Source organism: Carettochelys insculpta, chromosome 24, assembly GCF_033958435.1.
Source record: "Carettochelys insculpta isolate YL-2023 chromosome 24, ASM3395843v1, whole genome shotgun sequence".
In the NCBI taxonomy this organism is placed as follows: domain Eukaryota; kingdom Metazoa; phylum Chordata; order Testudines; family Carettochelyidae; genus Carettochelys; species Carettochelys insculpta.
The window spans coordinates 9297159-9320537 of NC_134160.1; the positions used below are offsets into that span (position 1 = coordinate 9297159).

At 49.8% G+C, this 23379-nt stretch overlaps 1 protein-coding gene across 1 annotated transcript; it reads right to left on the reverse strand.

The window, feature by feature from the left end:
• Positions 1 to 7180: 7180 nt before the first annotated feature.
• Positions 7181 to 22676, reverse strand: PAFAH2 (platelet activating factor acetylhydrolase 2). Its single transcript, XM_074976206.1, has 11 exons — positions 22651 to 22676; positions 20796 to 20909; positions 19141 to 19291; positions 17884 to 17980; positions 16534 to 16602; positions 16113 to 16254; positions 12974 to 13087; positions 10493 to 10584; positions 10168 to 10338; positions 8931 to 9079; positions 7181 to 8026 (listed from the first exon to the last, which is right to left on the reverse strand). Exons 2-11 carry the CDS (start codon positions 20883 to 20885, stop codon positions 7932 to 7934), a joined length of 1170 nt encoding a protein of 389 aa, XP_074832307.1. The 5' UTR covers positions 20886 to 20909; positions 22651 to 22676; the 3' UTR covers positions 7181 to 7931.
• Positions 22677 to 23379: the final 703 nt, after the last annotated feature.

The following is a 23379-nucleotide window of genomic DNA, read 5'->3' on the forward strand; positions in this document are numbered from 1 at the left end:
ATTTTCTACAGTACACTGGCTCTTAGCAGTGCACTTGGGTCAGCTCCTACCAGAGCAGCCCACCCCGTGACTTTTGCCTCTGCGCAGAGATAAGGGTTGGGCAGCTGAAGCATGAGGGAGACCCTGATTACTGGTTGCACAGCTCATGTTTCAGGCGGAAGTCTGGATGGATCGGGGCCAGGGGCTGGGTGGGTGGGAGGGGATTGCCTTCCCTGCACTCTCCAAAAAAAGGTAGGGGATGTTCTGAGCATCTGCTCAGCACTGATCCAGGCCACGCTTACCCCTCTCAGCCCCCTGGGTGTGTTCCCCATCCTGCCCTATCCCAGAGCCATTCACAGTCACACTCTCCTACAGAGTATTCATCCAGGAACACCTCTCTGCACCTGCTCCTTATGGTACACTGTTGATTCTGCTGTATTTCACCTCTGGCTTTACAGATCATTCCACTGACGTGGGGCTGAAAAGGCAAAGAAACAAGAAGAGCAGCGGCTCCCAGAGCACAAGGATGGGATGATGTATGGAGCCCTCCCTGCCGAGCAAAGGGTGAGTATTACCTGCGCCAGTGGTTCTCAACCCAGGGTCTGCACGGGGGGGGGCGGTCCATGAAAAAAAATAAAAGATGAATAAAAATGATCATAGCAAATAAGATTTAAATAAATTGCAAAGTCACAATATTATTACATTTAAATTAAATCTCTTCCAATGGTGTTATCAATGGCTGTCTGAAAATCAATGCGGTAGTTTCCTTTTTCATTTAGAGCAGCTTGAATTAGCTTTGATGGGGGTCTGCAAACGGTTTGGGGGCTAGCTGGGGGGCTGCACTAGTGAAAAGGTTGGAAACTGCTGTCCTAGGCAACTGGGCTTGGTGCATGTTTAGCCGGAGGAAGGGCTTTGGGCTGGGGCTGTAGTCACAAATTAAGGTAGTTAGCGAAATCTCTCCCAGGCCTGTGTCCTGCTCTAGAGCTGCCCATGTGCATTCTGAGACCTTATCTAGAGGCAGCCTCGTTGTGACACAGCAGTTGGTGTACCTGAATTCAGCACAGACAAGGGCAAGCTGGGTTTTACAGACCAGGCTAACTGGGCCTGCCTTGGTGCAAACCCTGCCTGGCCCTTGTTAGTCCAGGTGCAGCCGTGGTGGCTGGCTGGCCGCCAATAGATGAGCAGGAGCTCTTCTCACTGGGGAGCTTCCCAAGAGCTGGCCATTTCTCCCTTCAGTACTGCCCCTTTAAGAAACAGGAGTTAGATGCTTATGAATGACCTACTACGTCAGTGAAACAGCTATGACCCAGCCCGGGGCAAGGCAGCTCTCAGGCTGCCCTGCTTCTGTCAATCCCACCTGCCTGGCTAGGATCTAGGCATGAGGAAGGAGCCTGACCAGCTGTCTAACAGCAGCTTGCTGTGTAACCGTTCCTGCCTTACCATCTCTCCTGCCAGCCGCTCCTCAGGGAGGGGACTGGCTTTGTGTATAGGCACTGGAATCTTTCAGCTGAAGCAGGCTTGCAGGTTCCTACGTTAACTCCTTCCTTACTATGCAGCTGCTTAAACATCAGCACGTTCAATTACAAACATGGCCTCAGTGCAAAAGAAGCTCTTGTTCACGCAAAGGGCCTCTGGGGTTCTCGCCTATTATTATTGGCCCTCGCCTGTTGCATGGGAAGATGCCACTGAATACACATCTGCTCATTAGGGCAAACAAACGATGGTGCTAACTGTAGCAGAGCTGTCTCAGTTCCTTTCATTGCCGCAAAGAAACCTCTTGCTCAGATCGCTTCTTCTCCTGGCCCCAAGCCCATTAAGAGACAGAAAACGTCTTTGCTACATGCCGGTTAGCACTTGGGTTTTACATAGCATCTTCCACACATCATGCAGCCCAAGGCACTCGAGTACAATGCAATCTAGAATTAGCGTCCAGCTAGGGAGGGCTAGGAGTGGGGTGGGAGTGAAGGGAGGAGGAGCAGGCAAAGGAGAGAAGACACATAGAATCCTAGAGCCGGAAGAGACCTCAGGAGGTCATCAAGTCCAGCCTCCGGCCCAAAGCAGGACCAATCCCAACTAAATCATCCCAGCCAGGGCTTTGTCAAACCGGGACTTAAAACCTCCAGGGATGGAGGTTCCACCACTTCTCTAGGCAACGCATTCCAGTGCTTCACCACCCTCCTGGTGAAAGAGTTTTTCCTGATATCCAACCTAGACCTCTTCCACTGCAATTTGAGACCGTTGCTCCTTGTTCTGTCACCCCTCACTACTGAGAACAGTTTCTCATCATCCTCTTTACAACCCTGCTTCAGGAAGTTGAAGGCTGCTATCAAATCACCCCTCACTCTTCTCTTCTGCAAACTAAGTAAGGCCAAAGTCCTCAGCCCCTCCTTGTAGGCCATTTGCTTCAGCCCCCTCAGCATTTTGGTTGCCCTCTGCTGAACCCTCTCCAGTGCACCCACAGACCAACACCTTCCTTTGCTTACTTAACTCTTACTAGACATTGGGGGGCATAAAATACAGCTAAATAACAGCACAGAACGCTGAGAGCCAGGACTGGTGGCTGGAAACAAACTTTATGGGACTGCAGAAAAGTTGGCCACACCAATGGTAAGTGGTTGTCCAGCTAACTCAAATCATGCTGGATTATGGATATGGCTGGACAAGAGAGTTGCAGATTAAAGAGATCCCATCTGTACTATCCCCTTGTGCTTCTGCTTCTCTCTCTGAGAAATGGGGCAGCAGTTTATACCTATGGCCAGGTTCCCCGTCAGGTTGCAGCTTGGCACCAGCTCACAACATTGCTATTCTGAGTCAGGAGCGATTTACATCTGCTTCACACTGATGCTAATGACAGCACAAGGTGCAGAGCAATGGTGAATCAAGCCCATGGCAGCCACAGCTGGTTTCTGTGGAGCGGGGAAGGCAGCATGTGAGACAGGAGCAGCAGGGAGCAGTGATCTGACATGCACCGCACTCATTCATCTAAACGCCGTATCCATCCCCTTCATTTGCTTACTTGTCTCTTATTAGACATTTAGGGGTAAATTACAGCTACGTAACCGCACAGAACACTGAGAGCCAGGACGGGTGGTGGGAAACAAACTTTATGGGACTGCAGCGCTCTGGGAGCTGAAGGGTCAATGAGTTTCAAAGTCACTTTTCGAGCAAAATGTGCTTGTTGCCCCTCTCAGGCCAAGACGCTGCCCTGAAAGCCCTTAGGTAAGAGTCTTGCACAATTAATAGCTCTTAATGGCACACTGCTGGAGATGGATTGGACACAGACTGTTCTCTGCACTCCATGTAACTGTTGGAACAAATCCCAGCCAGTGTTAATTCAGGGAGGAAATGGAATTTCATTTCTGTGCTGCTCACTCTTCACAAGTAATGAGGAGGCTTTTCCTTACTATAGCCTCCTCCCCAATTAACTCCCCAAAACAATTCATTCAGACTGAAGAGAAGTCCCCAGTGAGTGCCCCAGGTTCCTGTCCACCCTCTTCATGGGCCTCAGATTCCTAACCCAATGAAGAACAGCCCTGGGACTCTCTAGAGCAGTGGTTCCAAACCTTATCACTAGTACAGACCCTAATCACCCCCCAGAGTTGTTCACAGACACCCATCAAAGCCCATTCTAGCTGCTCTGTGCACTTCATTAAATGAGAAAGAAAACCACAACACAGATTTTTGGACAGCCATCAACACCACGATTGGAAGATAATTCACACTGCAGACCCCAGACTGGGAACCACTGCTCTGGAGTGTTGCATCCTGGCCCAGCCCTAGGGCGATACGAGCCTCTGGCACATTGTGGGATGGGTCACCGTTTCAGATGTTCAGTGTCATGTCTGCAGATGGACACCAGACTACCTCAGGGTGTGATCTTCAGAGGTGCTGGGGGGTTTTACATCCCAGGGAGGCCGGTGGGAGCAGAGGCTCTTCAGCACTTCACAAGACAAAGCTCACAGCCTGGTTGAAAGGCCATTCATGTTATTGGGAATCTTAAGCCCTGTCTCCCTGCCACACCAAACCAAAAGATGATCCCCAATCTGGAGCAGCCCTAAGCACATTGGACTCTAGCTGAACTCTAAGAGAGTTGGAGATGCTTCATATTGCTCAAGCCTTTGGCTGTCGCAGCACATAACAGCTGGTCTCCCCATTCAAGCCAGCTGCTGCTAGCAGACTGTATCATGGGCACCCACAATCAGGCAGGGAAATGGCCAATGCATGGTTATAAAAGCGCCTTATTCATTCCAGGAAAGGGAGGAGGAGGGAAAACAACACAGCACGTTTTCATCACACCTTTCATCCCAATGGGTCCCAGAGTGCTTGGCTGGCTTTGTACATACTGGAATCCTGCTGCAGCAGCCGTCTCGGGGGGAGAGTAACATGAACAGAGGCTGTCCAGACAAACAACTTTGATCCCTCCAAGGACACCGTGCTTCTAAATTCAGCACGTTAAGCAGCTGCCTGCGGCAGGCTCCTCTGGAAGGAAAGAGAAAGGACCATTAATATCATATAATCCCCTAGATATATCACACCTCCCCTAAATTGTATAGCAGAGTGGCTTGGGGTGGCATAACACACCACTCCATCTATCTTAAGGCAGAACTACGTGTTGGCGTCAATGGGGACCTGGGCTTAAAAAAGAGATGGCACCTTATGACTCTAAATATTTAAAGCCAATGAGAAAGCAGCATGCCTGGGGAATGCACCAGTGAACACCCAATGCTAATCCCCACCTCCTGGGCAGGGTAAAAATCTCAGGCAAGATCCTCAGTGGGTATAAATCCACACAGCCCCACTGCCTGAGTGCTGCCGTGCTGATACACATGAGACGAGGACCTGACCCTTTGTATGTAAAAAATAAAATCTGCTGCTTATCTCTGCCCACTCACAACCTTGTAGAATTCTTTCAGGCACTAGTTTCTCACCCGCCAGGTGGTTTGATTTTCTATTTTGCATGGTGTGGGCGGCAAAACTAGGTTGGTCAGTTTCCCTGTTCGTAGTAGCGATGGGCAACTGTGAACAGTGAGTGGGCTGCACGAGCGGCCCTCCATCTTAAGGGGGCCACGGCAGCCCATGGCCTACTGAGGCTCCATCTGTGACCCCACAGTCCCCCCTACCCTATGTGCCCTGCATACGGGGGCACCAGAGCCCAGCATTTACCTGCTCCTCCTGCTCTCTGATTTGCAGCATTCCGATTCTGGGAGGAAGGGCGGGGACAGGAAATGGAGTGTGAAACAGGCAGTTCTCACCCTCTGAAAGTGCTGGGAGTGAAGGAGCCGCGTAGGAAGCGCATAGCTCTGGTGCCCCAAAGCACGAGGCATGTGGGGCAGAGGGCAGATGGGGTCTGCGTGCTGCAGGGTTTTCATTTAATACCCCTGTCTACTTTGTGGTGGGGGTGCCTAGACAAAAGGCAAATATTGCAATTGTAAAATGAAGAAAAATGTTATGAATGGAATTCACAGAATGGAAACTGATTGGTTCTTCTCCAATTACGGAAGTATTACCCTCTCTTCCCCCAGCATCCCTCCCCTCATTTCTGTAAAACAGATCTCACACTTTGGACTTCGGGGCAGTGACTCTGACCCGCAGTGTGTCTGCCAGAGCTTTTATCTATCTTCACTTTTGGAGAAATCCAGCATTTCACACGTTGTGCTCTGTCCTTTGTGGTACAGGTTGAACCTCTCTAATATAGCACCCTCTCATCCAGCAACATCCGTTAGTTAGGTGGATGTCCACTTCTCATGGGTGTGGCCAAGTTTCCTGTGGTCTCATAAAGTTTGTTTAAAGCCACCAGTCCTGACTCTCAGGCAGCGTCTACACTGGCACAAAACTTTGAAATGGCCATGCTAATGACCAATTCGAAGATTAGTAACGAGCCACTGAAATGCACATTCAGCGCCTCATTAGCATGCCGGCAGCTGTGGCTCTTCGAAATTGCTGAGTTCCACTCCCACGCTGCTCGTCCAGACGGGTTTCCTTTTCAAAAGGACCCCGCCAACTTTGAAATCCCCTTATTCCTATCAGCTCATAGGACCCTGTTGTAGATAAGCCGTGTGGCAGCAAAAAGCAGCAATTTCGAAGAGCCGCAGTTGCCAGCATGCTAATGAGGCACTGAATATGCATTTCAGCGCCTCATTAGTAATCTTCGAAATGGCCATTAGCATGGCCATTTCAAAGCTTTTACTAAGAGTAGACGCAGCCTCTGTATTCTGTGCTGTTATTGAGCTCTAATTTACCCCCAAATGTCTTCTAAGAGCCCAGTAAACAGCGAAAGTGTCGATAATGCTGCTAGACAATATTGACCTCCCGTGGTCTGGCAAATTCTGTGCCTCAGCCCCAGTCAGGTCCCAAGGGTGCCAGATTAGACAAGTTCAACCTGTAGTTCTGGTGGCCTTCATTCATGTAGGGCTGTACTCTAGCTAAAGAGCTCTTCATTCCCACTTGAAAATCTCTAGGATGGCCACCAACCTTCATCCTGCCCTTGCCTCTGACAAATCAGATATTACTTGCATTGTGACAGCAAGTACAGGCCTTAATGAGACAGCAGGACCCCCTTATGGGAGGCTTTGGACATGGAGGTAAAATGTAGTTTCCATCCTCAAATCCAGAACAATAGGTTCTTTGGGCTCTTGTGAATTGTTCCCTAGAGATTCTCACCCCATCCGATGGCTCAGTATTGGCACGTCAGACTTTGACTGACTGTTAAGCTCCTTACCACGCCACTGTGCAGAGCTCCTATGTTACTGCCTGCTTTGTATTTGTCCACATGTTATCACTCTCCTTGGAGCTTGGAACTCACCATGCCAGAATCTAGTGTTTGATGGTAACAGCAGCCTATGCTCCAGGACAGCTTAGAAACCGCTTCAGAATCAGAGAAAGAGGCTTTGGCTGACAGGAGAATGGTCTATTGTTGGGGTACAACTGAGCTAAAAGACTCCCAACCACACCAGTGAGGCCACTTTCAGGCGCCAGGATCAACTCTCTTGAACAGACGGTTATTGAAAACTGGTTCTTCTATGGCGTGTTTTATCCACAGATCTCAAAGTATTTTATAACGAATTAATATTATTCCCATTTTATAGAAAGGAAAATTGCGGCACCGAGAAGTAAAGTGACTTGCCCAAGGACAATCAACCAACCAGCAGCAGAACCCCATACCAGGCCAGTGATCTGTCTATTGGACATAACAAAGGGAAAGCTTAGATACATGTTATGAACAATATTCTCCATCTTCATTTAATGCACATTTAAGAGAGCAAAAATACAATTTCTAATATAGAGAATGAGATGGGATCGTTTTGCAAATGATTCCATTTTGATTCACATAATTATGACAGCAGTATTTGATCCACGTGAGGTAATTCACATGAGGGGCTTCTGAGAGTTTAACCCAAGGAGTGAGATTTCTCTCACCGTTGTCTGAAACTATTGTAATGTAGTTCAGATGCAAACAGTGCAGCTACACATCGTGCATGGGGTGGTGGCAGGAGTCCGAGAGGGTGTAGGCTACAATAGAAGTGATGTGTGAAAGGCTTCTGAGAAGAAGTATCTTTAGTGGACGGATCTGAAGGGGCAGAAAGAGGGCAGTCTGGGACCTGTTAAAAGGAAGTCTGCTAAGCCTCACCCTGCATCTGCTTCTGTCCAGTAAGGCATTAGTTTTCTAGATTCCAAAATCAGTTCTAGAGCAACCAGACAGCCCAGTGTGTTCTCCATGGTGAGTTCTAGACCAGAGGAGAGCCCAGCCCTGGATCCCATGACCAACCCTAGCTCAGTCACGGCCTCTCGTCTTCAGGTCCCAGTGATGGCTTCATGTGTCTGGATTCCGGCATAAGTTGCATGACTTGCACATGCCTTTCACAGTTATTGGTTGTTGATTTAGCGGGGAGCCACTAGCTTGCTGGTAAGTAGGATCACTAACATCCACATGGATGGACCACCAGTCAGCGTCACTAAAGGCTGGAGATGCACTGAGGTGCCTCTGGAATCACTGAGTCACCAATGCCTTCCAGGAGGTTATTCCACTGATCAAAATCTTCCTCCAGCTCTAAACAGAGAAGAGAGATGAGAAGAAGATTACTTCATGATCACTACACTGATGACAAGACTCAGCAACATGCACTGAAAGAGAGAGCCCCTGGTGTGCTATACAAGCGCAGGAACTCACAAGCACTAGTATTGTGCATAGGTCTTTCCATAGATCATGAGGCTAACCTAAGGAAATACATTTGGCTTTGTCTCATCAGAGGAAGCTGATGGACTTGTGCTACACCCTTTTTACAGGCCACTGTCCTAACCTAGCACACAGACTCTGCAAGCGTGGGTTGGTGGTTGATTTTTAATGAATTTCCTCCCTGCCACACCCCCCATCATCTTTGTGGCTTGCTTGGACAGCAGGCTTCTTTCAGAGGGGAGTCTCTCAGCTGGCTACATGCAGGGTGTAGCCTAAGCAGTGGGCTCTGCAGACCAGGCAGTATCATTATCTCCACTTACTAATGGGATAAAGCATAAATGGAGGTGAATTGATCTGCCCACATTCACAAAGTGACTGGCTGGCAGAGCCAGCAGTGCTTTGCTTTCAGCCCTATGCAAAATCCATTCGACCAGGTGGCTTTGCAAAAACTCATGGTTTTGTTGTTAAATCTGGCACTAACTGCTGAAGACAGCCCCTGCCTAACAGAGCAGAATACAGGCCACTGCACTCTTTCTAGGCTCTTTGGCATCTTGGCTGGTTCTGTCCACAGGGCAGGAATGAGGCTCTCTCCAGAGCACCACACCCCCACATTGGTTAGCATGGTCAGCACCCAAGCAGGACACAAATCCTTCACCTCCTCCAAACTGTCAGCCCCTCCTGGTCACGGAGGTGAAAACCTCGTCTCAAGATGTCTGTGTGGGCAGAGGGACCCACTGCACTACTGCAATGGAAAACATTTTTCTGCCTAGCACCATACCAAGATGTTTCTGCAGGAATGCGAGTGCTGCCCTGGTGGTGATATCCAAGCCCATGTAGGGGTCCAAGGTGCCTCGGGTCTGGAACACCCTGTTCATGAGATTCCCAGCCAGAAAAGTCAAGTCAGTCTGACTCTGATGCACAGATCCCCTATGGAAGGGAGAAGGAAATAAATTCTTTGGAGACAGACGAAGAGCTCTAGCCCATGACAGGGTCTTGCTAGCTCTACAGCCCTGGGTTGGGTCTACATTGGATTGAGGACTCTCCCACTGGTGAAGACCCAGATCATGCACCAGGAACCACAATACACCTAGACAGCATGGTGGTGAAAATGCCAGTGGCCACCTGAGTTCTGTCTTCACCACAGTCTCGATCAACAGTAGAGTCACTGCTGGGCGATCTGAAACTCCCCCCAGGGGAAATCCAGGCCCGTGGGGTGTTTTGCCACTGACTTGAATGGGAACAGGACTTCAGCCCCAATGTAGACGAGATGTAAGTAATGCAATTGACTTCCTGCCTGGACTCATACAGCTCTCAGTGGTGTTTTCCATGACCCCTATACATGCGCACAGCTCTTCGTAATCACATAAGACAAGATCCACATCTGCAGAGCTGCCCATCTGAGACAAACAAGTTGCAAGTTAAAGGAAAGCCCAGGCGGAAGCAGACCCTGCCTGAGGGCAGATCAGAATGGAGCAGGGGCTAGTGCTGGGGGTTGAAGAGGAATTTGAAGGAAGGTTTCTTGGTGCAAGTGAAAAGGGAGGCCAAGAGGGCAGCAAAGGGCAGAGCTGAATGTGGGAGAAGGGGGAAATCAGAGTGAAGCCTAGACACAGGGGACAGGTGAAGGAACCAGGAGCTGAGCTGTCCACAGGAGCGGGTCTCTGAAGGGGAAGAAAAGGCATCCTAAGCGGATGCAAACAGAGATTGCTGAACATTAGTGGGACAGTAAAACTTAGAACAGAGTGAGCGGAGACACAGGACTGTTGGCACACTGGTATAATAGTGACCCTTGCCTCGCATACAGTACTTCTCATCTGGAGACGGCAAAGTGCTTTACAAGGGATGAGCAATATCACAGCTCCCATTTTACAGTTGGGAAAACTGAGCCAGCAAGCAGGGAAGTGACCTGCCTAATGTCACGTAGCAAGCCAGTAACAGAACCAGGCCAGGCACTGCTGGCTCCCAGGCCATTGCTCTACCACAGCCCCACACGGCACAAACACAGGGCGCGGACTTACAGGATGGTTATGATCTTGGTCTGGCTGGTTCTGGAGCTGAGTCTCTTCATTTTGGTGACACTGTCTGCTGTCTGAAATGCTTCTGTGTTGACAAAAAGCACTGGCTTCATCACTCTGGAGTGCAGCGCGTTCTCCAAAGGGAACATCCAGGCATCGAGAGCAACTGCGCATCTGCAGTAGGACAGAAGGCAAGATGTAGCTCTTTTGGTACCGAAGGCCTTCTATTCTCACCAGGCCCGTTTCTATACATGCCTCCCCAGCCAGTGGAGAGTCTTTGATGCAGGTTTAAGCACTGGTTTAAAAGCAGCAGTTGTCCAATACTCACTTAAAACAGGCCTCTTTAGCAAGGGCTAGAATCACTGTTGCTCCTCCGAAAGAGTGACCCATTACAGCAACTTTAGTCAAATCCACACTCTCCTGCAACGAGGAAGAAAAACGTAAGGAAGCAAATCCCGAACCTCCCAGCACAAAGCTCCTGCAGAGCGGGGAGTAGCTACCTTAGGAAAGGCCAACTTGCTGCAGACTCTAAGCAGCGTTCACCAGATGTTATAGGGAGTAAGGGCATCTCAGGTGTGGCCCATGAAGTTCCATGTCTCCCGGAGACAGAGATGAACGATCCCCATTTTTCAAATGAGGAAACTGAGGCACAGAGTGGGTAAGTGATTTCTATAAGGTAACATAGGGAGTGTATGGTACTGCTGGTAAGAGAACCCAGGAGTTCTCAGCTCCCAGTCCTGGGCTCATTCCAGACCATGGTGCTTCTTGGAGTGGGAACCCTCATTTATCAAGTTCCTAACTGACGACTTCTCTGTTTCAGCAGCAGGCAGACCAGCCACCTGTGCTACAAGCCACTGATCTTACGCCACATTCTTTGTCCCAAGCAGCCTTGGGACACAGCATTATATACTCAATTGTGTCCTGAAAACACACTCATATTTGGGGATTCAGTCACTTGCCCTGCACGGCACAGAAGATCAGTGCAGTACAGCGGGGGCTGGTTCACTGATCACAGGAGCGGACGTATTCAGCCCGCACAACGAGAGGAGGATGGAAAATAAAAGAACGCTAAGACTATGTCTACGCTAGAAGCACCTGTTGACAGTTCTCTATCGCCAGATTGTTATGCCTCAAATTTTTGAGGGATAGCGCTGTCGAGGCAAATGCAGAGTTGTCCGGAATCTGGCGACAGAACACTGTAAGTGTGCAGACACTCCCTGCGTTATGTCGACAGAAGGCCCCTTCTGTTGCCAAAACTCTCTAGCGTAGACCCAGCCTGCGTTTTCCACACTTGAAATGCTGCTGCCATGCCACAGTGTGCTTCAGGGTGGACATACCCGTGCCAACAGCAGGGGTCCTCCAATCCCCATCCCGAAGAGGCAGCAGCCAGGTTGATGGGAGGGAGAATTCATCCATTGCTATAGCATGGTCTATACCAGGAGTTAGGCAGCTTCAGTGGGCTGCTCAGGGATGTGGACAGCGCAGGTTTTAGGATGTGTCTACAGTTAAAATGCTGCAGTGGCAATGCTGTAGTTAATCCGCCTCTCTCAGAGAAGGTACCTAGGTTGATGGAAGACTTCTCTCAGCCCAGCATTGTCCATGGTGGGGGTTAAGTTGGCATAGCTACGCCTGTCGGGGCTGTGGCTTTTTCACACCTCTGAGAGAGAGAGAGAGAGACCTATGTTGATGTATGTTTCCAGCACAGACCAGCTTGTGGCATGAATGTCCCAGAATACAATTCCGCAACCAGGGGCACCATAAGCACTGATAAGTTAGCACTGATAAGAGGCACCATGTGAAGCCCTTAATGGAAGGCTGAAGGGAAAAATTTAGTCGCTAAAGAAACATACCTCTTGCCAGTCTGGGAGCAGCACTGGTGGATTGTGGGGGGACCTCAGTCCCGTAAATTATTTTATTTATTATACAGTTTGAACTCTTTAGTCCAGCACCCTCGGGACCTGATTGGTGCTGGATGAGAGAATTTCCCGAACCATGGGAGGTCAATATGTTTAGCAGCATTACCAACTCTTCCACAGCTTACTGGGCTCTTAGAAGACATTTTGGGGTAAATTACAGCTAAATAACAGCACAGAACACTGACAGCCAGGACTGGTGGCTGGAAACAAACTTTATGGGACCATAGGAAACTTGGCCACACCCATGGTAAGTGGACACCCAGCTAACTAAAATCATGCCAGACGATGGCTGTTTATGGACAAGAGAGGTTGAGCCTGTGTGTGTATGTGTATACACAAACAAAATACGTGTGTGTGTGTGTGAGAGAGAGAGAGAAAGAGAGAGCGAGAGAACACCTATTTTCTGGCTCCCCTAAAATATATACAAACATAACGGAAGAGAAAGAGGATAGTGAGAAGAAAGGAGAAAAATGGGGAAGGGATGGAAAGAATGTAGTTAAGGGGAGCAGAAAGGGAAGGAGAAGAAAAAGAGGCAGCAGAGAAGGAGACAGTGAAGATAAGAAGGAAATGAGGGGTGCAGGGTGGAGTAGGATAAAAGGGAAAATTAATCATGGACTTAAAAAAAATCTCGTTCTGGCCCCATCTCTCCAATTCTAAGAGCGCAATCTGCAAACCTCATAGAACCAGGCCTGGTCCTGTAACAATGGCTACAGGGCACAATGATGGAAGACACCTAGTGGAAGAGATGCTGCTGCTGCTATTATTGATTAGCGATCGTATTAAAATAACTGGCTAGCTCTGACGCAACCCTCTGTGGCTTCTATGGATCCCATCATCATCTGCCCTGCACAGAATGGTCTTTTTGCTGCAGCTGAAGAGCTGGCTGGAAATACCTGAAGTGCAGACAAATCAAATTCTTTGTGCAAGACATTGGTGACAGCTTTCCCGCTGGTGATGTCCTCCATTAGTCTGAGCCCTCGCACACACTCGTTTGCTCTTTGATGAACCTGTAACAAAAATGCCCCTGGTTAATTCAGCCTCCTCTTTCTTCCAGACTGATCAAACATCGACACAGGACTGATGGTAATTGAGCATAATAAACTGCTCTCCTGAGATGCTCTTTGTCTAAGCACATCACAGTGATTTGCAAAGACTAACAAGTCTAATTGCACCAGTCAAGGTCAGTAAGCATCATACCCCTTGCATGCACACATGGAAAAATTAAGGGATGGATTCTCCTCTCACTTACACCACTTTTACCTCTGTTTAACACCACTGACTTCAACAGGGTCACTCCTTATTTATACTGCTTTAAGTAAGCATAAAATCAGTCCCTCCGAGACTTGTCCAAAGCCACTCAGAGAGTTAGTGGCAGGAAAGCAACCTAGTCGTTTGCTTTAAACCTCATCACCTTGTTTGAATCACAGTGGCAAAGGAAAATGCAGATTCTGCAAGAGGTTTCCAAGGGAAATCTCTCTACGTTTATTGGAAAAGCTTCTCTAAATCCAGTTAATTTAATACCACAAACTGCTGCAGATAAGCACAACATTTCCACTATAACCGTAAATGAGTAAGTAAGTTATACAGCAGACATATTTGCTTTGCTCACTGGATCCGCCATGACTGAACCTAGCTGCCAGAGGCCAATATGAAAGATGGAGATATTTTTCCCCCAGAGAGGTCCAAACGCCTAATGAAAAACCCAGCTCCCCCTACTGCTAGCCCCTGCGGCTGCTGGGAAGAGAGTGATTGCTGGGAATTCCTACTAAGGTGCTGTCCCTGGGTTCCATTTTTTTGTAATAGCTGCAAAAGAAATTCTCAGATAATCTGATGAGTTTTTCACACACTGGGTCACAATGAAGATCTAACAGATCACACTGCCATAGACCCCAACAAGCCACCAAAAATACATGCACTATGAAAAGTCTCTTCTCAATTAGCTGGTATTATAACAGCCTCTGCTAGCAAGTATTCTGAGGCTCTTCTGGTACCTGGCCTCCTTCAGGCAGTTGGAAGAGAGAAGTAAGTCGGCAAAGTTGGACCTGCTCTGCCTTCCCTTCCCCAGTATCCTGGCTATCTCGAACAGTATATGAAGGTCTATCTCCATAACAATACACGACCCTCCTTATTTGCGTTTTCCTCCATAGTGCATAAATTCAGTGTCTGTCTCCCTTGCCGTAGCTAGTGAAACTGACCAGATTTTTAAAAGTTTCAGGGCTGCCCAAAGGGTGTAACACAAACAAAACCTACCACAGTCTTTGTCAGTTTCACGCTGCTGCTGTCTGAACTGCAGCAGAAACCCTAGCACGGTTTGTCTGTGGCAGGGGTCAGCAACCCCCAGCATAGGTGCTAAGAGTGGCACATATGCCGATTTTCATCAGCGCATGAGGCAGGAGCTCAGCCATGCCCTGCCTCCCCGCTCACAGCCAGGAGCTTGCTCAAAGCCAGGTCACCTTTGGATTAATGAAAGACCAGCTAATGCTATCAATGGTAAAGCTCAGCACCTTTATTTATTTCTTAATGAAACTGTTGTAAGTAGGACTGGTAGTGACTTTAAAAAGCATCACTGGCACTCAGACCAGACGTGGAGGTCAAAAGGTCAAATTTCAGCACTCTGCCTTGGAAAAGTTGCTGACCCCAATCTGTGGACTCAGGAAGAAAGCCTCATATTGGTAGAAGGTGCTCTCTGCTTGAGAAGGGCAAGGAATTCATTTAAGGCACATGTTTAAAAGGAGACCATCAACTGTAAAACTAAACAAAAATCTGTCTAAACAGTTAAAAACTTGTTGTTACCAGTAAAAACCAAAGATTCCTACAACAGAAATGAGGTGGGGGAAAGAGGCCTGCCTATTCCATGCAGCTTTCTGCACAGTTTGCTTATTCCGGGCATGGGACATCACAGCTCATCCTGATCCACTTACAGTGTCCATTTGCTGCCCTTGTTTGTGTTTTTTTTTTATTTTACAGTAACAAAGAACAGAAAACCATTTAAACCAAACAGAAACAGGTTATTTTAAAACCACAAAAATTGGCAAGAGATTTGGGACAGCCCAAGAAACCACATTTAACCAAGGTTTTTAAAAACAGGCTACATTTCAAGTTGTTATTGTCATTTTAAACGCAGCAGAAATCGATAGTTTAGGCCTCTACCAGGGAACTTTCCTACTTGTCTAGGGGTGAGAAGGCAGTTGGATTGTTTTTGTCGCCTGCCCAAAACAACAATGGCAGAAATCTCACGAAAAGTTGAATGGTGCAGATAAGCACCTGAAAGTTTGGAAGCTCATCTGATGCTTAGCACTGTCTTGCTTGGTTGCAGAACTGAGCTGGAAACAGGAACAGGTGTTTGAATATTCAGGTAATTTTCTGTTTCCAGTGAGGCAGGAAATAGAGCAAAACCAGCTGTGGCTCTCTGCCTTCTGTCTTGGCCTGAACTCAGACACAAAAAGGCTTGGAAAAGTGTGAAAGGAAAACTGGAAACCGAATGGTTCAGCATCTAAAAACAGACTCAGTTTTAGGTATTGTTTCAGCAGTGGAAACCGGTGTGAGCAAGATGAGTGAGGCTATCCAAAACCACGGGCAGATCCCCACACAGCCCTTGCCCCATCCTGCTTTGTGCTGTGGTAGGCACCTCCCCTCCTGGAGATGAGTCTGGTTTGCTGTAGTGGTGGGTGAGAGGCCAGGCGACTTCCTTTCTGGCTTTCTTCCAAAGTGATGTGAACACAGAAAATGTTCATACAACACAGTGTTCCTCCCTTTACTGGAGACGGTCTGCAAACTTCACCACCTCCAACTGCACTCTCTTCGCATTGTCAACCACTTTGCAACCAGGACTGTGTTTTCTTTTGTTTTCTTTTTTAAAGGAAAAGAGATTCTGGTACCATGTGACACTGGCAACTGGGGCCCTTGGCACATGTCCATGGTGCGTATGCCTTAAACTGATCCTGAATTCAAGTGTGATGGATTTTGTGCATCTCTAATTTGGTTCTGCCACCTCCCTCCCAAAGACAGCCCTTCCCTGCCTTCCATTCATACCTGTGTGTTTCGAAAACGAAATTCCTTCTGCCCTTCCTGGATCCTTCGAAATGGAATCCACTCCTCCTGCTGTGCCGCCTCCAGGGAATCGGACGCCCCAGCCTCTGCCTTGCAAAAGTAAGTTGCACAGGCAGACTGGTCTCTGCAGGCAAAACAGGGCAGTGAAGTTAAATCACAGAGCAGCAGCCACGCACCAAAACCATGAAGCACACTAGGGAAAGGGGAATATTTAGCATTTGAGTCAGCTCAGAAATCCTCCCATTTCAAAGACAAGATCAGAGACTGCTCCTGAGTACTAGGAGATCATTCACACCACAAGTCTGCTGAATTAACAACCACCCAAAAATAACACATATTTGGGGAGAGTGTGAGCACCAGGAAGCAGACTGCATCATGTTGTTCCCAAAGGGGTGGCCCTCACCTGTGTTCCAGCGCCATCACCAGAAAGCCGCGGGAGGCCATTTCTATGCAGACAGCTGAGTACACGGTTCTGGTGACACAAGGATACAAGGGGAAAGGAGAATGAGGGCTCAATCCTCTGACTCCCAGAGATGCTGAGCACCCTTCACCCCTGCTAAAGTCAGTGGAAATCCAAGTAACTCAGCACCTCTAGGCGGTGCTCTGCTCCTACACAAATTTAGCTGCCTGTCGGAGAGAGAGTCAGGATCCGAGCCTAGCCTAGGAGCAAGGGAATCGTGGGTTCTAATCCCACCTCTGACACTGACTCCATCTCTGGAACCTGGCAAAGTCACAACTGCCCCATTTTCAAAAGGTGCTGAGTACACACAGCTTCCCTTGATCTCAGTGGGAGCTGCAGGTGCCCAGCACTTCTGATAACAGAGACACAGAGAGGCCAGGAGCTTGGGTCTTCCATCTGTAAAATGAGGAGAACCCCGCCCACAGGCTTTGAGAAGACAGAGTAACATTGGTGAAGTGCTTAGAAGATGAAAAATGACAAGCGTCATTATTACTAATAAATCCAGATGCCGAAACACTGCGTGTGTACAGAATGAATTTTTGGAAAAGCTGCCTAGCCCAGAGATCTATTAGATTGTGAAATAGTCTCTTAAGGGAAGTGGTGGGAGCCCCATTGCTTGAATCATTTAAAATTGTCCCTCTAATGTGAAAAACCAGCATGGGCCTCCAGGGCCAGCTCCTCATGGAAGCTTTGCACATGATAAAAGCCATGAACACAACTGGCAACAACAGTCACCCACTGCCGGCTGTCCCAGGACACAGACTGAAGACAAAACAGGCCACGGACCCTGAGCTCTGTTCTTTTCCCTTGACATGGTCCTTCTAAAACAGAAATTAAAATGCTTCAGACCAGATTGTCTGCTAAAGTAAAGGGCTGAGCTCCCTACCAATCAGTGGAGTTATGCTGATTTACACTAGCTGAGGATCTGGCCCATTGGCCAAGCAATCTAGAGGCAGCTTCCTCCGCCCCTGCTCTGTGCACAGAGAACTCCAGCTTCCAGGGCTGCAAGGCCTGCATCTTTCACCAGCATTCCAACATTTACTAGAACACGGGGAAGTCTCAGCCTGGACACAGGAGACTTTGTAGATAATCCCTTGGCAGAAATGACTGACTAGTCCTAACCTCGGCCTCTTGGCTTGCATGCATTTAAACCAGGCCCCGGCTGACAGTGCAGCCCAGCTGACAGCTCTGTTAGCGTTACAGGAGAGGCAGCCTGCAATAGAGAACATGCCTGAGGTTCCTCTGCTCTTTCACCCAGGACCGTGGTGTGAGAAATGAGACCGGGACTCTTACCGAAAGGCTCCCAGGCCATGGGAGAATATGATCAGTGGGTACCTTCTGCCACAGGACTTCAAAGGCCTGTTCCAGCTCACTGGAACTCGGTAGGACCCTGCAGGAAGAAGCGAAAGATGTGAGTGGAGTGAGCAGAGATGTCTTAGGGTCAAAGCTTTGACTCCTGGGTTACAGACAGGGATTTTTTTGTGGTGGTATGTGCCAGAACTACATATCGGCACCTCCTTGCCAGGGTTCCTGCAGCTGGGGCTGCCGACAGGGCTCAGTGCCCCAGCCTGCTCCCAGCCACAGAGTTGCTGGGCCCCACCAGCCCCATAGCAGCCCAGGGGCTGGAAGCCAGAGCTCCCACCAGCCCCACAGCAGTGTGGGGCTGGGAGACACAGTCCCCACCAGCCACTCCGGCAGCTCCAGCTGCTGGAACCTGATCGGGGAGTGACGGGGGCCGTACTGGCTTCTCTCTCTTTTTTTTTTTTCCCCCAAAAAGACTCCACATTGATTATATGATTACTGCAGTTGCGGGAAGCCCCCACGTTCTCATTTACTCTGAGGTTCTTCAGAATCCTAGCTCCCCTTCCAGCCCCATGTAACCTTCTGTACCCAGAGAACAACAGACTGGGAGAGGAGGGAGCATCTTCCCAGGTCCTCTCCATTTTCTGGGTACAGGGAACATTTCTCAGGCACTCTTCCTCCCAAAGTGCTTTGCCGCCTGGCAGAAATGCAGCCACCTCTGGGGAGCAGGACAGCAGTCAAGTAGTATGTAGTCCAGAAGTGGCAGGGGAGGGCAATTCTGCATGTCACAGCAAACATCCACACTAATGGAAAGAGCTGGGGGAGCTCTACTGTTCACATGGATACTTCCCTTGGAAATCTCACTGGAAACTCCTGCACACAGAGCAAGCTGCCCAGTCTGTATTGTACTGGCTGCAGATATTCCTGATGGGATTTGTAACTGGGTGTTCTGGGGAGTATAGTTAGTTCAAACCTGAGGGTGTAGTTTCTAAGCCTAAAGCATTATGTTACCCAGTCCTTGCACCTTCCTTGTGGTCAACCTCTTATTTTGCAGCCTTATGAGCTCAGCACAGAGAACAAGCAGCTTCCTCTGACTGTGGAGCTAAGGTGGCGGCATGGGGCCATTTCCCTCCGACCCCTCGCACTGCCTGGCGCAGTTCTAGCAGCATCCATGCCCTCCGGAGGCAGAGGGAGTCCGAGGCAGCTCCCTGGGGGGTGAGATCTATGTAAAGCCATCAGTCCTCTCACCAAAGGCCACGCTGAGCAGGGGGGTGCACCACTTCCTGTTCAGATTGAGGTAGTCGGCCAGCCCTTGGCAGTACTCATAGCGTGGAATCCAGAGAGGCTGCTCCGCCCCATCCTGGGGAAGGCAGGGGTAAAACAACCGGAAGAAAAGCCCCTAAAGAAGAGAAGAGAGAATTGTAGCACAAACAGCGCAGGCATGAAACATCCCATTGGGTTTAGATCTGAATACTGGCATAGCTTATGAAACCAGAGAGACTCATTGCAATCCTGTAGTCTGACTTGTGTCATCCATCCACACCATTAACACAGAGATCAAAAGACACAGCAGACATCTAGGACGTTCCTCCAACTAAGCATTCTGCTCTCTGGCTGAGCGTCTCCAGGAGAGTCCATGAGGGAGGGAGTTTGGCTCATGCTCCTCCCAAAAGGCCAGATCCACCTCTCTCCTCACTCTGCCTGTTACAGGCTGAGGATCAACCCCAAGAGCGGGTGTGCAGAGCCCTCGCAGCGCAGAAGGCACAGGGGAGAAGGAACAGAGGGGTATAAGGAGGGGCCTGGACAGGAAATGAAGAGAATGGACTGGGGGAGACGAAATGCGGGGAAGGGTAAAGGAACAAAGAAGGGGAGGAAAAAATGGGAATTTTTCCTCTCAGGCTCTAGCACCTGCAGAACAGGGACTTAGAACACCCCAGCGCTGTTCAGTCGACCCTTCTAGTTCTAAAACCCCATAGGCCAGCCAACCCACCACTCCTGCATCCCTTGGTCACCTTCTGCCTACATTACTGCAGCCAGCTTCAGTGCCCTTTAGGCTAATCCCCTATGGGTTTGGGACAGCCTTCCCTGGACAGGTCATCGGGGCATCCCATCTGATTCAAATCCATCCTATTCCATGTTGTTATAGTGGGGCAGAAAGACTATTATAGTCAGGGTTGAGAAGCCAGCTGTAAGACAGCTCATTTTTCTAAGAGCTCTCCAATCCACAAGTATTCAGACTAAGAATCTTAGAGTTTAACAGGTTAATTGATAAGCCGATGCTTGTCGGTTTCCATTAATGGTTAAACTCTGCTAGCATCCTGAGAGAGGGGTTGGCAGCTGGGACCTCAGTAGAAGGGCTGACTGCCAGGAGCCCACTGGTGGCAGATCCATTATGTGGGACCAGCAGCTGGGATCCCAGGCATGGCGGCAGCCAGAACCCCACCAGCAGCTGGGATGCCAGGTGGAGGGCTGGCAGCTAGGACGACAGGATTGGTTTATACGGCAGGGGACAAGACTCAGACCCAGCACGTCTCTTCCAATCTTATAGTCCTTTGTTCAAGTCTCTAGAGTCAGAATTCAGTTTAAGGAGAGACAAAGAATCCAAACGAGTCAGCAGGAAATGTGCAGCTGCAATCTCCTAGCTCACATGCCTCACCCCAGCCAGGCTTAAGAGTGCGCCTGAGTCACGCGGGCAACCTCAAGGGCCTGAAGGGGGCTGCATTAACAGGGTTTGAGGCACGATCAGTTCCAGCAAAACAAATGATCAAAATGCTTGAAACCCCATTATCCTTCCATCTGCTGCTCCTGTGTCATGCTGGCACAACTAATGAGAAGCAACCCCTGCCCCCTGCCCCCCCCAACACACCTGTCCACCCCGTCCCAAGCAGTGCTCATTACGGTACCTTCCGGTTGGGGCCCACCATCACATCCGTGCAGCCCACTTGGTGAGGCCCTTTCCCAGGGGGCAGCCCAAGGGACTGGGCTCCCCCCATTCCTTCCTGAGCTGCAGACAGCACCTAGGAAGGGAGGTAGCAGTGCGAGTAATGTTTTACCCAGTGGGTGAAGCAGAGCCAGATAATCTCGCTTCCTTCATCTGTTTCCTGTTGTTTCAAAACCACCAACCTATGCCTAACATACTGGACTCTGAGAGCTGCATTACATTGGCTGGAAATCTCAGCCCTTGGGCAAGAGCAGAAGAACAAGCAAGATTTTATCAAGGTCGGCAGCTTGGGATAGCTTGACTAGAGCTGTGCAAGGAAGTTGGGTTTTGACTCCCAGAATTGTTATGAACAACAGAAAGCATTTGTCCCAGTAAAGCACTGGGAGCCAGGACTCTGGGTTTCAGTCACTGACTCACTGTGGGATGTCAGCTAAATAATTTTCCTCCATGCTTCACCTCCACAGAGTACTTTCAGATCCTCTACTGAGGGGAAATGCAACTGTAAAATGTTACTATTTAAACTACAGAGAGTAGAGATGGAAATTACTCCTGCCCGTCACTGGATAGTATCTAAAGAGCCAGCTTTTGAAAGGTGTTTAGGTTTCTAAAGATGTACAGTAGAAACTAAGCTGGATTCACAAAGATGCCTAGGGCTCTAGTCCTCAAAAGTGTTGAGGAGCTTATTCATTTCCATGGGAGTTAGGCTCCTTTCACGGTCTGGCCATGGTCTCTAACTCCCATGGAGCAGTGCACGACTGTTCCCCATAGTGCATGGTGTCCAAGCAGTTCTGAAGCAGTAGCCACTGTAGCGAACTAGCCACATTGTTTTGAAAATACATTTGCTGTTCAAGCGAACTAGCCACGCTCAGCGGGCCAAACAGCCACACATGGCTAATGGCCAGTGTGTTGTACACCATACCATATAGTGAATTTTCTAACACTGTTCAATCTCCAAGCCAAGGAGACTGTTGCACTGTCTTCAAGACTGCTTATAACACTGGCTAATGTCACTGCAGGATTTGGCCAGCAACAGCCTCACTCTGCGCTGCTCTCTCTCTCTTCATTCAGCCAAGCAGAGCTTGTGCATTCTGGTGGCTCGGAAGGGCAGCAGCTCTTGGCAAAGCATATTTAGTGGAGTTTAGCTGCCTCTTGCAATTCACAGAAATCTTTACACCAGCCTACGTCCTGCTTTGGGCGCTGTTTATTGTGGCAGTCGCTGCTCGCTTGCCTTTTAGAGGCCTCTGTCACCCATCTGGATATTTGTAACGTGCTAGGGACAAACTGCAAGGAGCTGGCCCAAGACTAGACAGACCAGGAGGCGAACGGTGACAGGGTGACCTGAGGGAGGTGTTCTGACTCTGGGAGCTCTGCTCCACCTTAGCTAACAGGAGCAACACCTGACGGATAACACTTGGCTCTGCTGTAAGACCTCCTGCGCCAGCCTCCCAGGGTACTGAGACCAGGCAGGGCAGTATGGCAGGGCGGGAAACTGAGGCACTGAGCAGGACCGTGACTTGCCCAGAGCCACCCAGACAGCGGGAATCGGAAGCCGGCACGACCAGGGGCAGCCCCACACACCAGCCGTCCTGCCCCACGCTCCCCCCAGAAGGCGCCCTGCCCCAGTGGCTGCCCCCTGCCTGCCCCTCTCCTCCTCCCTCCCACCCGTGTCACACTCCACCCAGACCCTCCTCCCTCCCCCTCCATATGCATCCCCGCAGCCAGCGGGGGGCGCGCCCGGCCTGCGACAAACGGTTGGAGGGGTGAGAGCCCCTCCCAGGGCCACCGCCCCCGAAACTACGGCGCCAGCCGCCACCTACCTGGGCTCCCGCCTCCTCACGGACGGACGCACGCGGCCGCCAGCCCGGTGCATCCTGGGTCGTGTAGTGTCAAGGCGCCTAGTGTGAGGAGTCCCCCAAGCTGGGCACTACAACTCCCAGAGCTCCCCGCAACCTGTTCTCCTCGAGCACTACAACTCCCAGAACTCCCTACGGCCTGTTTCCGCCCCCCCAGCACTACAATTCCCAGAGCTCCCCGCGGCCGGCTCTCCCCCAGTATTACAACACAGAATTCTTCAGAATTCTTCCCCGCCCCTTCTGTCTCTCCCTCCCCCCAGCACTACAGCTCCCAGAACTCCCTACGGCCTGTTTCCCCCCACAGTACTACAATTCCCAGAGCTCCCCACGGCCAGCTCTCCCCCACTACTACAACTCCCAGAACTCCGCCCCCCCCTCCCCCTCTCTCTCTCTCTCTCTCACTACAACTCCCAGATTTCCCTGGGGCTTGGCCTGTTTCTCTCCCCTCACCACCCCCCATGCTACAAGTCCCAGAGAGCCCCTCTCCCCTCCCCCTTCCTCCCTTTGTCTCCCCCCAGCACTACAATTCCCAGAAATCCACGGGGCCTGTTCTCTCCCCCCCATCACTTACAAGTCCCCCAGCTCTTTGGAGTCTGGCATGTTTTTGCACACACACCCCCCAGCACTAGAATTCCCAGAGCTCTCTACTTAAGGGAATCTCTTATTCTGTGTCTCCCTCTGTCTCATAGCATT